This window comes from Microtus pennsylvanicus, chromosome 5 (assembly GCF_037038515.1).
Source record: "Microtus pennsylvanicus isolate mMicPen1 chromosome 5, mMicPen1.hap1, whole genome shotgun sequence".
Lineage (NCBI taxonomy): Eukaryota > Metazoa > Chordata > Mammalia > Rodentia > Cricetidae > Microtus > Microtus pennsylvanicus.
The window spans coordinates 109,085,569-109,102,093 of record NC_134583.1 but is presented as its reverse complement, the minus strand read 5'-3'; the positions used below and the strand labels follow the sequence as shown (position 1 = coordinate 109,102,093).

Here is a 16,525-nt window from a genome sequence, read left to right as displayed (position 1 = left end):
CCGTTATTTATTAAAGGTCTCTTAGTTCAAGGTTCGAAGCATCACTCCTGTAAACCATTATGATATATGATGATTTGAAATGTGGCATGTTTCTTCCAAATAGTGAAATAAAAAAAAAATATCTTAGGTATATACAGCCAGCAGCTCACACATTCTTACCTTTAGCTCAAATGACTCTCCATCAATCCCAAACTGTTTCAACAGAGGGAGTGCTGTTGCTTTAAGAACATCAACCTACAAGTTATTTCAAATAAGAATTTTTAATTAAATTTTGAACGTGTACATAAGAATTCAAGAAGCAAACAAAACTCAAGAGACAGCTATGACTCACACAGAAAACAAACTGGGATCTCTGTTCATTTTCATAGATATCATCACATGGCATTATTTATTAGTTTATTAATAAATATTATTGTAACATTAATACATTAATCTTTTCCCAATACTTATGCATACTCTTTTTAACACTTAGAGCCATTGTCTCTCCAGGTCAGAGTGAACCAAATGAACTCCTCAATGTTGAGCCCTAAGAATTCTGATACAGGTGCTCACCGCACATGTGAGGGCTTAGGCGGAATATGAAGCCTAATTACAAAAGCACCGACAGTTCGCAGCAGGACTTTGCCAATTATTGTTATCTGATCCATATCCAAAGGGCCTGGGGAGGCTGCACTATGAGAGGAGGCAAGGGTGGTAGCAGAAGAAACCAGAAGCCCTAGTTCTGGTCCCAAGCTCAGCCTCTGATGAGCTACATGATCCCGGTCAAAAATATCACAGCAATTTAAATTCCCTTCCCTAAGACATGTGTCAAGCCTTGCTATCTCCACGACGCCACAGTCTAACAGGCTGATTCAATACAGTTATCTTCCAAGTGGTCAGAAGGAGAAAGATGTAGAAGGCCTAGGAACACATTTAGAATGGACCAGGTGTGCAGGAACAGAATCCAGCAAATTTATTAAAGGTTTGCTAATTTAATTAAATGTTAATGCTAAACACATCCACAAATATAAGAGGCACGCATTCACTTAACAAGGGAGACATCATAAGAAACATGTGCTTGTGGGAAACTATATAGTGCCCTTATGCAAACCTAAACACTAGTCTATTCCAGAGTTTCCCTAAAACCCAGTGACTGGTTTCCCTTCCTGCAGTAACTCTCCCTAATTGCCCTATCTTGACAGTCTCCTCCAAAACTTAAGTTGAAATTTGTCATTGTAACACTTACAGGCCCTTTTAGACACTTTAGTAAATCAGATGCAGCCTTCACTAACAGACAATGGTCAGTATCAGGAAAGTGGCTTATTTCTCTTTGAAACAAAGTTGTGATACAAGGTTAGGTTTGGTTCAATTTCTCACATGTCCCTCTACCACATTACAAAGTGAGCCATCTCTTGAACTTCCCAGCTTCCAGAGAGAAGAAAGTTTTTAATTTACCAGCTACCTAGTCCCACGTACTTTGTAGTAGCAAAGCCCATCGGAATGAGACAGACTCTCCACGCTGCACACCTCTGTCAGGGCCAGCTTCTGCCCTCCAGTTTCTAGCTACATACCCCAAGAGAATGAGGAAGAATTAATTACTCATGAAATCCATTCTTTGTGCAGAGAGCAGTGCCACAGGTGAAGAGAGTAGAGAAGATGCCTGAGGCTCCAGGCTGAAGAAGTTACTCTTTCCCCAAATCAGGCACCTCTGTTTTAGTCTAGTCAGGTAACAAGGTCATTATCATTATAGCTGGCAAAAATAAAGCATCCCCTATGAGAACCGATTTGCTTAAGCAGGCTGTGTAAAGGTTAAAGCACTGTTTCTGGGGAAATTAATTCATCAACTGATTGTTCTTACTAATACATGAAGTGTTTTTTAAATCTTGTATAGATCAGTGTTTATGAGCATTAGCAGTTATAGAATGGGTATGAAACCGAGGGAGGGCACAGTGCGTTTACCATTATTTGAGACACTTTACCTACCGACACTCTTACAGTGCCAGTACCGCCTGTCCTATTTAGCCAAGGGAACCATTTCCTAGACTTTCCGGACAATGGGGAGACAGGCAAGAAGCACTGACTTACAATTCTCCACAGGTGACAGAGCACCCTCACCCACAGCTGAAAACGGCAGATTGTGCCCTGTAGTCAGCGTCCTGTGAAGAGTCCACATAGCTGAGTTTCCAGGAACTGAGGAATAAGTCCTCAACTGCCCAGAAACACATTACATAATGGGACCATAGGGGGAACCTGGGTAAGCATGAACAGTCACCATTAACTAACTGTTCCTTTCCAGTCAGGAGACTCGCAGCACCCTGCAGCTGCCCTCAGAAGACAGCGTGGCCTGTATCTACAGAGACGACAGATGCCTCTTGGTGACGACTGCATGCTGTCTGCTGTATGAAACCTCTTCCGGACAGCAAGGGGTCCTAAAGTGTGGACTCCTTCCCTCCCCACAAGACAATAACACAATCTGTGTGACAACTGTGCTAAGCAAAATAAAAATTTTTGTTAGGTATTAAACCACTTCCCTCCTATCTATGGGAAAATTAACATGTTTAGGGAGAAGCTTGCTATTTCCCACAACTACCAACACTCATACGTTCCTCTGCCACCCTCATGTCCACTCTGCCTGAAACTTAAGTGAAAAGTCCTTGAGTTAATGGTCGAGGCCCAGATATTACAGGATTGTACGGTGGCAGAGCCCAGATGTCATTTCCTGCCCTCTAGCCTCAGTGCTCACATGGGCCTTACCCAGACTCCCACACTGCAGCCAGCGGAGCCATGCTTCATGTCAAGATGAGACAGCAAGCATCTGCTTTGCAGGTCCATAGACACAACAGAGAAAGGCACCTGAATGTTAGCCATCATCTCCATCTTGATGATCACGGGTCTTGACCCAGCTGGGTCTTGGAGTAAGTTAACCAACTCTGCATCTCAAGTCAAACGGCAAGAGAAATGCCCGCGAAAACAAAACCGTACTTACAAAAGACTCTCTTCTAAGAAACTGGGCTGTGACAACGGACAAAACAAAAATCACACTATGGTTTGACATCAATACTCACCGAAGGGTCAACCTGGTCATTGGTCACTCCTCGCAGGACGATTTTTAATGGGTGCTTCATAAATGGAGCCAGGCAAAGCAGAGCCTCGAGGTAATAGCCAATGCCACGGAGAACACTGCAGTCGTGCTCCACAGACCCACCATACAGGAGGCCAGGCTGGTAATACAAGGTTGTTCCTTAAACCCAGAGGGAGAAAAGAACAAACGATGCAGCAGAAACAAAATTAATTATCAAGACAACAAGCACAGTGACTTCCGAGGGGAATCTGATCCAAGGCCTCCAGGAACCTCAAATGTCATTCCTGAGAGGCCACAGCCTATGTCAAGAGCTGACTCACCAGCTCCTAGGCTCTCAACAATAATGAACTGTGGATGCACTTTAATATCAGTAATATACGAACTCCTCCCTACACCATGTAAGCTGCCACAGTCACAGGGAGCACAGCAGGCTCCTGACAGACACCATGCTTCCAGTACACTCAGATGCTGGCTGCATCCATCTGTGGACCAATGTCTCAGCGCACCAATGGATTACATCCTACACACACCCCTCAAATGAGGTCTATCCCTCACCCCGTTACCAAACACAGTACGCACATAACCCAGGTCCTTGAGATACTGAATATCATTAGTGGTAGCTATTTTAATATTAGTTAGTGAAATATCTCAACTTATTTTGTCAGTGGACCCTCATCATTACTCTAGTTCAGTTTTTCACATATTCATGCAATTCAAAAATATTCACACAGCATTTATCAAGGGAAGCACAGCTAGAAAGGGGCAGGTGGACATATCATCCGGGGCCAGTTCTCCATTAGGTGTGGCTGAATGCAGACAGAGGTCAACACATCTACATGGTACAGTGACACCTGTGACTCCAAATTTGCCTTCTTCCTTAAGAGAGTGAGCATCCAGGAAAGGTTAAGAAGCCTTTATGGAATGTAGGTGGATAGTTCTTGGTGTCAACCAGTGTCTGCCCTACTTCCTACTCAATGTGGACAATGGTTCTAGAAACAAAAAAGGAAAAACCATCAAGGAACTCAAATGCAATCAAGAGGGGATAGTTAAATAATGACTACCCATCTATACAATAAAGTACTAAACCGTAACCCACAATAACACAGAGAGCCCAGCACGGTCCCGCTGAACTGTGACACGACTACTGATCCGGGATGTCCTTCTGTATCTGTGTTGCTTTTATTGGATAATGAATAAAGCGGTTTCAGCCAATGAGTTAGCAGAGTAAAGCCAGGTAGGAAATCCCAACAGAGATATATAGAGTAGGCAGAGTCACAGATGCCATGTAGCTGCCAAAGAGGGATACTGGAACCTTACCATAGGCCACAGCCTCAGAGTGGCCTATGAAATTGGGTTATTTTAAGATGTAAGAGCTAGCTAGGAATACACCTGAGCTATTGGCCAAACAGTATTATAATTAATATAGCTTTTGTGTGATTATTCAGATCTGAGCGGCTGGGAAACAAACGTGCATACTTCACTTACAGACTACCTAAAGGAAAAGTCTAGAAGAGGAAGGAGCTGAAGGGATTGTCAAATTTCTTGAAATTTATTTATATAAATTTGAATCAAATTTTTAAAATAAAGACTTCAGTACCTACAATACAGAATATCTGGGAGTTTGCTGTAAAAATTCAACATGATTGTACATACTAAATTCAAAATGCTTACACATATGGCAAGTATATGCAAAACTGAATGCTCGCTTTTGTCTGAAATAGTTACTTGTCCATTACTCTAAATCAAGTGTATTTCCCTTATTTCTTTTCTTCCAGTGTTAAGAATTGGACCTAGGACCTTAAGCAAGGTAGGCATGCACTGTACCACTAACCTACAGCCTTAGTTCTATTATGCCTCTTAAGAATTGGGAGATTTCATACATTTATGCTTATATTTATGGTATAATTGTATGTGTATGCATATATATGTATGTATGTATGTAAGTATACCATAAACATGCTGGGTCTTTCCATTTGAAACTAATATATTAATGATTCAGCGTAATGAACTTTTCTTACAATCTCCACTTAGCACTCTCTTGGGTTAGTTTCAAAGGTCCTCTCTAAACATTCATGATGATGATAACGGAAAATGGTTAGTAAAGTGGTTTCAACATAATCCAGCATTTATACCATTCAAAAGAGAAGCAGAGGAATGCCTATGTAGTACACGTAAGGGCTTTTAGGAACAGAGGGAAGACGCTTACCCGTTTGGTTGATTTCAATTCGAGAACCATTGGTTAATTTGTCCAACAGTCTTATAAAGCTTGCTTCAAAATCTGTGAGAGGAAAAAAAAGATAAAATCTTCCGTCAGGCACCATTTCTAGAGAACACGTCTCATCCAGGTCCTGAGAAGAGGAGCCTTTGCTTCTGGTGTCACATCTGAGTTCCTTCTGGAACTGGCTGACACCTCAATCATGGGTTGAGGGACCTGAGGCATGAAAGGGCACTGACGAGAACAATTCAGCTCTCACATCCAACAGCAAATATGGGTGTATATATATACACACCCAGCAAGCACTCTATCAATCTAATAGGATGCTCCTTTTACCCACGTAGAACCTATAAAAAAAAAAAAAAAGCCTGGTATGACAGCACACAACTTTAACCCCTGCACTTGAGAGGCTAAGACAAGAGGATCAGAGTTCAAGGCCAGCTTTATCCACACAATGAGCTCCAAGGCGACATATAGTGAGACTCTGCCTCAAAACTATCCAACCTGTAAAGAACCTTAAGGGGGCACACCAAATATGGTGGTTTAAAGGAGAAATGTCCCTCATATCCATACTCTTGGGCATTTGGACATTTGGACACTTATAGCCCTTTTTGGCAAGGTTTAAGAGGTTTGGCCATGTTGGAGGAAATACATCACTGGAGAAGGGCTTTAAGGGTTCAAATACCTGTACCATTTCTAGTTCATGCTCTCTACTTCCAGCTCAGTTCAACGTGTGAGCTCTCAGCTTTCTGCCCTAGTCACCATGTCTGCTGCATGCTGCCATGCCTCCCATGACAAGAGGCTCTCACCACTCTGGAACTGTTAAGCCCAAACACTCTGACTTGCTCTGGCCACGCTGCTTTATCATGATGGTTGAAAAGTAATTAGTGTGCCAAAGAAGAAAGAGCAGAAAGCACAGAACGTCTTAAAACCACGTTGTCCTTTCTCCAGAATGTCTAGGAAAAGATTAAGTAGAGGCCACCTTCAGTTTCACAGATGAGGAATTCCCTTTTTCCCCTCTCCCTTTCTGATCTACAGCTATCTGGATAGTTCAGTTCGGGGGAGTTGTTGTTGTTTTGTTTTTTACTGAAGATATTTGAAGGTCTGGGGAGGTGGCTCAGTAGGTGAAGTGCTTGCTCTAGCAAGCACCAGGTTCAGGTCTGTTTGTGCAAATGGTGAGAACCCACCTGTAATCCCAGAGTGTGCAAGATGGAAACAGGTCACCAGAGCAAGCAAGCTAGAATAGCCAAACAGTGAGCTCTGGATTCAACTAAGAGCTCTGCCTCTAACTATATGTAAGGGGAAGGGTGAGTCAGGAAGACTCCTAATGTCAACCACTGGCCTTCACATGCAAACAAATGTACACCCATACATTGCAAAACTAAGTAATTTTTTAAAATTGTACTTGAACATAAAGTATTATTACCATCTATTTTCAAATACATAAAAGAATGTTAATGAATGGATTTCTATTGATAAGGGTGGGTAGATTTAATTTTATATAAAATGTTTACATTTTATGCTCAAATTTTCTTTAATTTCTTTCTAAGCATTTATTTTTATTTCGTGTGTATGGGTGGCTTTGACAGCATGTATGTAGATGAGCCAGGTTTGTGTTGTATCCCCTTGGAGCCAGAAGAGGATGTCAGATCACCTGGAACTAGAGTTAAAGACAGTTGTGAGCCGCCATGTGGGTGCTCAGAACCAAACACCGTTCTCTGTAAGAGCAGCAAGTCCCCTTAACTGCTGATCCGTCAGCCTAGCATCTCAATTTTGCTTTTATTATCTAAAACCAAGTAACTTGTCAAAAGCCAGGCACAACGAGTTCACACCTGCAATTCCAGCACTTGGGAGGCTGAGGCAGGAGGACTGCTGTGAGGTTGGAGTCAGCCTAGGTGCAGAGTGAGTTCCAGGCCAGCCAACTCCTCGGTGAGACCAAACAAAGCCACCAGCAGAGTGGAAGACAGGACGAACTTTCTCCCTGACTCTCCTCTAATTTAACCTCCTAGACAGACTCCACCCCTATAAGGAACCAGCATCCCAGAAGTCACATGAACTGATCCCAAAAGGAGAGCAGGTCGTAGATCTCAGCAGCTCCCTTCGCCCTGCCCTGCTACTCCACGTGGCCCCACAGCGCCTCACATAGCAGATTCTGCAATTATACAAAGAGCACCAAACCAAAAGTCAGAAAGACACCATTAAATCTTAAAACAAACAAAAATGGTGACCACAACTTATTGGTATTACTGGAGGTTTACTTTCAACCATACATTGCCATTTAATCTTCATTATCACAAGGCAATGGCGTCATTACCACTTCAAAGAAAAAATAGGCTGAAACCCAAGACTGCCAACTAGCCTAACCTGTTCAAATGACAGCAACCACAGAGCCAGGATTTGAGCCTGTCTGTCTGCCAAAGACTATGTCCTTAACCACATCATGACGAGGTTGCCCCTCTACTTAACACCTGACAACCAAGCCTTTCCCCTAGGAAACCTGAACTTGTACTTCAGAAGGAAGGATCTGCAAGCAGTTGAATGGTCTCAGTCAGCACTCCCTTCCAATAAGAACAGAATAGACGACAGTAGACACCAACCCACCAGTGGTTTAAGTTTCCAGTCTTTGTTTCTGTTTTTCAAGACAGGGTTTCTTTGTGTGACTCTAGCTGTCCTGTAGAGCAGGCTGGCCTTGAACTGGAACTTCCAAGTGCTGGGATTAAAGGAGTGTGCCACCATGCCAGCTTAATTTTTCAGTTTTAATTACTACCAATCAGGCCTGTGAAATCTCAGAAGATAAAGGCAATGCCACCAAGGCTGATGACTTGAGTTTGATCCCTGGGCCCCACCCACATGGTGGAGGGAGAGGACCAACAAGTTGTCCTCTGACCGCCACATGCACACATACAAAATAAATATTTAAGTTTTTAAAAAATTACTACCAGTCAATGACAGTGAAATTATTAAATGGAAAGGTCTAGAAAAATCCCACATTTTTCTAGCATGCAGAAGCCATATTGTCTACCTACCCATTGGTATAGTAAGTCACCTCAGCTATCATTACATCCACAGCTGCAGTACCATAGCACTTTGTCCAAGGCTTCCCTATCTTAACCAACGATGACCCTGAAGCACAAGGACAGTGATGCTAGCAATGTGCTTATGCCTAGGGGAAGCACATGCATACCACAAAAATCATGCATAGAGAAAAAATATTTAGCAAGGAATAGTGGTGCGTGCTGGCAATCCTAGAATTAGAGAGATTGAGGCAGGAGGATCAAGAGTTCGAGTTCAGTGTGGAATACACAACAAACACCCGGAGCTACACAGTGAGACCCTGTCTAAAATAAGAACAAAACTATGCAAAATTAGAATTCAATACTACGTGTGTGGGTCAGGCATCAACAGGGATGGGAGGCTTGGCGGGGGATGGGGCATATCTTAGAACAAATGTCTCAAGGAGAATTCAAGAATCTTTCGATTCAGTTTTATATGTATATGCAATAAGTTCTTCTACAGGTAGCATCACAAAAACTTGAAAGTGAAGGATGGAATTGGTTACTTCTATAGAACACTCTATTTCTAAAAACAGGCGCAATTTGTATTACAATGCCACTTCCTAGTTAGGTTTATAGTAAATGCAAAGTACTTCAAAAATAAGTAAGCGTTTGATTTGCCCAAGCTTTCTAGAGAAGAGGCTTTCACGAATGAAGCCTAAAATTAAAGGTTCCTTAGATCTTATAGATTAAGAAAAAGAAGGAAGAGAAGGAAAAAAATAGAGTGGCGGGGGGAGGGGGAGGAAGGGAGGGACTTGAAAATCATTTTGTTTTGCAATCCACGGGTGCCCTTAACCATGACCTCAGTCAGAAGCGATCACTTGGCAGGAACATGAGTAGGAAGAGAATGGCACCTCAAAAGACCTTCAGGCAGGATCATCCCAGGTCACTGCAAACACGCTTCAGAAAGCCAGACTCGAGCTAGTTCCAGTCTTCCCAGCAGTGAAGATACAGCTCCATCATCTGGTGCAGAAGATCAAATTCCCTAACAGCGGAGTCAATTCCCCAGGCACATAAGCAGAGGCGCCCAGGAGTGTTCCCCATTCACCTCCCTGCCTGGAATCTTCCCTTTGGATCACTCCTTGATGTCTAAAACTTTAGGTGGCTGAAAACCTTAGAGGAAACATTTCAAATCCAAGCACAATGCCACTGCACTGTGTGGGAATACACAGCATAACTCAGGGCAAGATGTGGCCACCATCAGAGACACACCAGTGCACAGATACTGACTAGGTTCTACTTCTTTATCTGGGTGGGGGTCACACGGTTCATGGTATAATCTCTTAAGCACTCTTTTATGTCTTAAAGTATTTCTCGGGTTCTTTTAAATGTTTTAAATTTACCACGTGTGTGTGCATGTGTGCATGTACGCCCTGGTGTGTGAAGAGCAGAGGAAACTGTTGAGTCGGGTCTCTCCATAGCTTTATGAGTATTCTAGGGGAGAGGGCTTGGGTCGCCAGACTTGCTCCACAAACAGTTCTGCCCACTGAGCCATCTTGAAGACCCAGGTTTGCACTTTATAAACAAGGGTCATGCACATCCTCATCTGTGGCCGAAGGACTAGGACTTTAAGACTAATCTGAGATACACTGACAACCCTTGTCTCAAAAAATAAAATAAACAAAAGGTAAAAAGAAGGAGCTAATTCCCCCAGTCCCTTTCTGTTTTATCTCCAGACAGTGTCTCAATATATATACACACAGACCCTAGCTACTATGGAATTTGCTGTGTAGACCAGGCTGGCCTCAAACACAGAGATCCACCTGAAAGGAGCACATGTCAATGAACTGTACTTAACAGCTTCAATTCAAAGGTATTCGAACCCAAGTGTCTGCAGAGAGCAGGCTGGCTAGCTCACAGCATGTTCACAGCACACTGCAGCCTTGAAACCCAAGACACCTCTGATATACTCTACTAGCATGAGTCACCTCCAAGGTACAACAAGGAAAGCCCTAAACCATGCAGATGACTATGCAGAAACGGGGGCGGGGAGGGGGGGATTAGGAGACAGACTCTATTCCTTTCTTCTCCCTAAACTTTGAATCATGTGCATGGTTTTTTGTTTTTGTTTTTTGATTTTGATTTTTCAAGACAGGGTTTCTCCTGTCCTGGAACTAGCTGTAGACCAGGCTGGCCTCAAACTCACAGAGATCCGCCTGCCTCTGCCTCCCGAGTGCTAGGATTAAAGGTGTGCTATGCATGTTTTTTTTAATGCATAAAATTTCACATAAAATCCAAATACTTTTTCACATAATTTAAAAGTTTAAAAATGATTTCATCTAAATTTTCAGTTATGAAGAATGTTTTAAAGCCTCACCTGCAGGATGTGATTATAATCTCAGAACTCAGGAGGCTGAGGCAGGAAGAAGAGTTCCAAGTCAGCCTGGGCTACACGATAAAGATGTTTCTTTTAAAAATGGGAAGAGAAAAAAATAAGGTTTAAAGGAATATTCAACTGCACAAAGAAATCTTCAAACTATATTAAAAGAAGGGTTAAAAGGAACATATTCAATGTGATTTCAAGTTCTTTAGAAAATAACGGGAAAACAAGACAATAAATGGTTAAGTAAAGTTAGGAAGAAACTACAAACACACACTCAATTCTCAGTTAAGAGATGTATATGATTACTTAGAAAAAATATTTCCTTTATACATGAGATAACATTTTATAATTTCTTTTTTTTTTTTTTTTTTTTGGTTTTTCGAGATAGGGTTTCTCTGTGGCTTTGGAGCCTGTCCTGGAACTAGCTATGTAGACCAGGCTGGTCTCGAACTCACAGAGATCCGCCTGCCTCTGCCTCCCGAGTGCTGGGATTAAAGGCGTGCGCCACCACCGCCCGGCACACATTTTATAATTTCTTGACCTGCAAAATTCTTAAAGAAAATGACATTTTCCCTAGATTGTAAACAGACAAAGGAAAAGCTACAGAACAAAACAGAATATCCTCAACAGAGACACAAATCAGGAAAGCAGATGGAGTGTTTGCTATAGCAAAAGTTACCACTCGAAAATTTTATAAATTAGAAGAAGGAAAAGCAAGAAACAAGATGAACTGAGAGCTCTGAAATGGGAAAGAAGAGCTGGAGAGATGGCTCAACAGTTAAGAGCAAGGACTGCTCCCACAGAGGACCTGGGTTCAATTCCCAACCCCACCTGGCAGCTCATAGCTGTCTGTGACTCCAGGTCCAGGGAATCCAATGCCCTCTTCTGGCCTCCCTAGGTAGCAGGCATGCATACAAAACAACCATAATACACTCAGAAAAAAAAAAAAACATTTTCAACATCAACATCAAAAAGAAATGGTTAAGAAAATACAGCACTATTGAAAAATCTGGGAAATGGGGGATGTTCTGTGGTCTACGAATTAAGGTGTGCAATCCACACCAATTATTTACATTTTGACCAATAAGAATAATTTCCCCAAAGTACTATTACTTTTATAACATAAAGATGAAACCACAACTTTTGTCTCACACATGCAAATTTTGTGTGTATTTTTATTTTCTTATATGAAAACCAAAGAAATAAAATAAAGAAAAGCCAGATAAATAAAATAAGATAAAATGAAAGAACTAAACCCAACAGCCCTGGTTCTGGATGCTGGGGATCACACTCACGCTGTCATGCTCACAAGCACTTCACCAGGAAGCTAGCGCCAAGCTCCCCGAGGACTGAGAGCTTTTACAACAAACCAGTCTCCATCACTACACTTCTAATGAAGCTAGCACCCAAAACAAAACAGAAGACATAAAAAGATACAAAGCAAAGAGAAGGAGAAAAGGTACCAATATTGAAGAACAGTGGTGAAGGCCTTGGACACTTTTCAACATTCAAAGTTGCATCTTCCAAAGTACAAAAAAGAACATATAAAGAGGGCTCCAGCAAGACAATAACGAACATTAATTTTCAAAAATAAGTTAAAGTACAAGCTAATCTCATTTAATGAAAGCAGATCAAAACCCCCAAATAACACCTAAGTAAAGAGATGCACAAACATCATCTGTATTTTTAAAGTTACCTATTGGGACTAAGGATGCATCTTAGCTTGGCGGGAAATGTCTCTTTTCTAGTAGAAAGAAACGCTGTCGATGAAACACAAGAACATCTAGGTCACCACAGCACTGATCACACAAATAGCCTAGTGTGAAAAGAACCTGACAAAATTCAGATCTATTCATTCCGTTTTGAAAGGTATGGTGAGTTTACTAATTTTAACAAAAGGGTTATTTCTAAAATAGAAGCCTTAGTTCAAGAACAGAGAAATCTTCCACAGCCATGGGGAAATCAGCGTAAAAACACCTAGGCGGTGCTGAGTTCTGAATGTAATAGATTTTTCCTCTATATATTATATATCTATATTTAGTTTGCAAATTAAGTAAGAGACCAACAATAATGACTCATAAAACAATGATTTCAAGAAAATACTGAAAGTTCCATGAATGTGCTATCTCTCAAAATGTCTTCCTTTCTGACAGTGCATTGTTCACGTGATATGGCCGTGGAGTGGCACAGGTCTGGGCTGGAAGGGGTACCTGGACACAAGTATTATGATACCTTTGTCACTGAATGTGGGAGCGGGGTCACAGCTGTTACCCAAGTCAAGTCCACCCACCCAATAAGCCACTTAAAAGAGCCAAATTAGCCAGGTGCTTGTGGTGCACATCTTTAATGCCAGCACTTGGAGGCAGAGGCAGGTGGATCTCTGTGAGTTTGAGACCAACCCTTTCTAATGTGAGTTTCAGCACAGCCAGGGCTACACAGTGAAACCCTGCCTCAAAAAACAAAACTGAGCAAAAGGAGTCAAATTAAAAGGGACAGCAGAAAAGGAGATTTATTCATGTGGCTACATTGGGAAAAGGGGTAAAATGAGATCAAAATTTAGAGGGCCAAGGCTATGCACAGCTAAGCATTCTTGGCCAAGGTGTGTCCCAACTAACACTGACCTACCACTGTATAGACTTTTATCAACGAAAGTCTACCAACAACAGCAAAATATACATTTGTTCTAAGTGACCACAAAAGTAATACCAAAATAGACTTAAAATTTAACAAATTTAAGAGTTGAAATCATAGTGATAGCCTCATACCATAATAAAGTCAAAATCAGTATCACAAAGAAAGCAAGAAATAATCCAAACACTAGGAAATCAAACATGTTAATGAATAGGTCATGCTAATGAAATCCATAGGCCAAAGGAAGTCTCAAAGGAAAAATTTTAAATCACACTAAACTGAAAGAAAACAAAAATATAACATACCAAAATGTGTGGGATACAGCTAAAGTACTATTGTATGGTACAAAATGTGTGGGATACAGCTAAAGTACTATTGTTATGTACATTTTTGTGTACTACATGCTTTTATTAGAAAAAGAGACATCTTTCTCAAAACTCCACCTCAAGAAGCTAGGGGGAAAAAAGCAAATCAAACCCAAAACTGGAGAATGAAATAAAAATACAAGCAGAAATTAAATTAAAGCAAGAGAAACTCACTGAAATTAAGACCTAGTCCACCCCCTCCCCCGTTTCTACAACCATAGATGCGGGGCGGGGGGGGGGGGGGGGGGGAGGGGTGAGTGTTGAAGACCAGAACCTCAAATATTCAGGGCAAATGCTCCATAACTGAGCTATATCCAGAAATCTCAAGAATACACACAAACAATTATATTTTAAAATGGGCAATGGCATGAAAAGACATTTCACAGAAAACATTAGGTATATGGTGGCATATGCAAATTAATACAATGAAAAATGACTACATAATAAGCATGGCCCATAATGACTAAAATAAAAGCATTTCAATTGCCAGTGAGAAACATTGCTGATGAGAATATAAAATGGTGCCCAGACTGAAAGAACCTGGCATCGCCTTAAAAGAATGAAAGAGGAAACTAGCATGCAACCAGAAAAAAAAAAGACTGAGTCTTCATAAAATCTAGTCTACATGGGACTAGAGCGATGGCTCAGTGGTTAAGAGCACTGGCTGCTCTTCCGGGGACTTTGGTTCAATTCCTAGCACCCACATAAATATTCACAACCATTTGTAACTCCAGTTCCAGATCGGATGCCCTTTTCTGCCCTCCGAGGGCACCAGGCATGCATGCAATACACAGACATACATGCAGAAAAGAAAAATACCCACATGTGAGAACAAAAAAACAAACAAACAAAAAACAAACCCTACCATCTTTCAACTGTGTAGAATAGTTGAAAATTAGGAGTGAGCCAGATGTTCTTCAAAAGTAATTTTAAAATGAGAACAAGAGAGGAATACTTTCATTTCATTTTTGTACTAAGGAATTTTTGTTTGGTTTTTTGTTTTTCAAGACAGGGTTTTTCTGTAAAACAGTCCTGCGATCCCGGAACTTGCTCTTGTAGACCTGGCTGGCCTTGAACTCGAGATGAAGCCTGCCTCTGCTCCTGGAGTGCTCGGGTTAAAGGTGTGCGCCACCACTGCCCATTTTAGGGATTTTTAAAAAAGTATCAAACTTGATAAAAAAACTTAATGGTCATGCTACAATCCACAAGCTGTATGCTGCCAAGGATAATGAATACAACCCAACAAACTCAAAAACATCATGATTTTTGTTTTTAGTAACTCAATTCTAATAAAGATTCTAAGATATGAACTTTGCATATAACACTGTTGTATCAAAAAGAAACCCCTGAGAGGTTGTTGCTGAATGAAGTATGTACCCTGTATACTCTATAATTTCATTCATAAACCTTTTTTATATATTTTGTTTTTTTGATTTTTCAAGACAGACTTTCTCTGTAACAGCTCTGGCTGTCCAGGAATTTGCTTTGTAGACCAGGCTGGCCTTGAACTCACAAGAGTCCTACCTCCTGAGTTTTAGGACTAAAGGCTTACATCACCACACCAGTTTATATAACAGTTCTGAACGACGAAATTGGGAAGAGAGAATAGAGTAGAAGGAATGAGAGAAGGGAGACAAATAGATGTGAGCACAAAGGGGCAACCAGCAACTTTCCCCTTTCCCTCTGATTTGTTAGTTTCCTGGGGGAGGGGCAGCATGACAGGACAGGTAGGTAAGGAGAAGAATACACTCTCAAGTGTACAGTACAGTGAACCGGGAGCCAGGAGGATAAATCTCACGAGGAAGGATGTGGGTATCATTCAAGGCAGTAAAAATATTCTTTGTAAGAAGCCGAAGGAGTCTCAGTGGCTTCAGGGGAAGGCAGGATTGTCTTCTCAAACGGTTTCACAGCACTCAAGTGTGGAGAAGGGAGAATGGTAGCCATTCCACTGACTGGGAATTGCCTACCTCGTGTAGATTATGTCAGCGAGGCAGGGCTGCGGAGGCAGAGGTTTGATTACCAAGTACTGCACAGCAGCTAGGCCTCAGACCCTTCCATCTATACTAATGACTACACTGGCAAGGGCCCCGTGGGGCAGAGAAACATCTCAAGGCTGGTCATCTTCTGCGGACAGTCTGTTGAGATCAAAGCTTCTGTGTGACAAGTCAGCTTCACTTTGTACAGGAGGTGCTGTCGGCCACGGTGCTGCCCAGGTGCTGCCAAGGCCAACGGCAAAAGTTCAGCTAGCTGCCACCATGAACCTCAGGTGTGACGGCCACTGGGCAGCTTCTGACCAAACCAAAGCCATCCAGTTGACTGTCCCACCACTTGTCATGATGTTCTTTGGTTCCAAGTCTCAGTGAACCATGTAATCAGCATGAAGGAATCGAAGTCTTTTAAAAACTGGGGCGTTATTAGCTCCTTGATGGGTCTCAGCTGGCAAGACCGATGGGGTTCCTAGACCAGTCAACTATGCCTCAGATCTTGGTCTATGTGCCTCAGAAACCCCACCTCATGAACAGTACAGGGGTGGGGGGAAGCCCCCTCTAGTTCTCATCCATTAAGAATTCTCATAACTCCCCCCCCACCCTTTTTTAATTGGTGGTAGTAGAGAATCTCACACTCTTGAGGTCCAAAGTAGCTACTGTGTGAATGACTGGCCTGTCCCACAAGCTCTGATACCAAATTCAGACCCTGGTTCATATGAAGGGGTGTCATTCTCATACCAGGCCAAAAGCTCTGGGGTGGTCTGTATGGACAGATGAAAACCAGGTAGTAAGAGGAAGTTTTACAGCCGTGAAGACATTCTATAGCTCCCCATGTCAGTGCGCATACCCTGGTTGTGATACTATCGGTATGACGGTTTGAACAGATGGT

General features: G+C 41.9%; 1 protein-coding gene across 1 annotated transcript in view; it reads right to left on the bottom strand.

Annotated features, from left to right (window-relative positions):
- Nucleotides 1-16,525, bottom strand: part of Rcl1 (RNA terminal phosphate cyclase like 1) — a 45,602-nt gene that overhangs the window by 22,538 nt on the left and 6,539 nt on the right. Inside the window, exons 2-4 of the mRNA XM_075973795.1 lie at nt 5,268-5,339; nt 3,045-3,220; nt 160-234 (exon numbers count right to left, since the gene is read on the bottom strand). Of these exons, the coding sequence (XP_075829910.1) occupies nt 160-234; nt 3,045-3,220; nt 5,268-5,339 (323 nt within the window). The remainder of the gene's footprint in view (nt 1-159; nt 235-3,044; nt 3,221-5,267; nt 5,340-16,525) is intronic.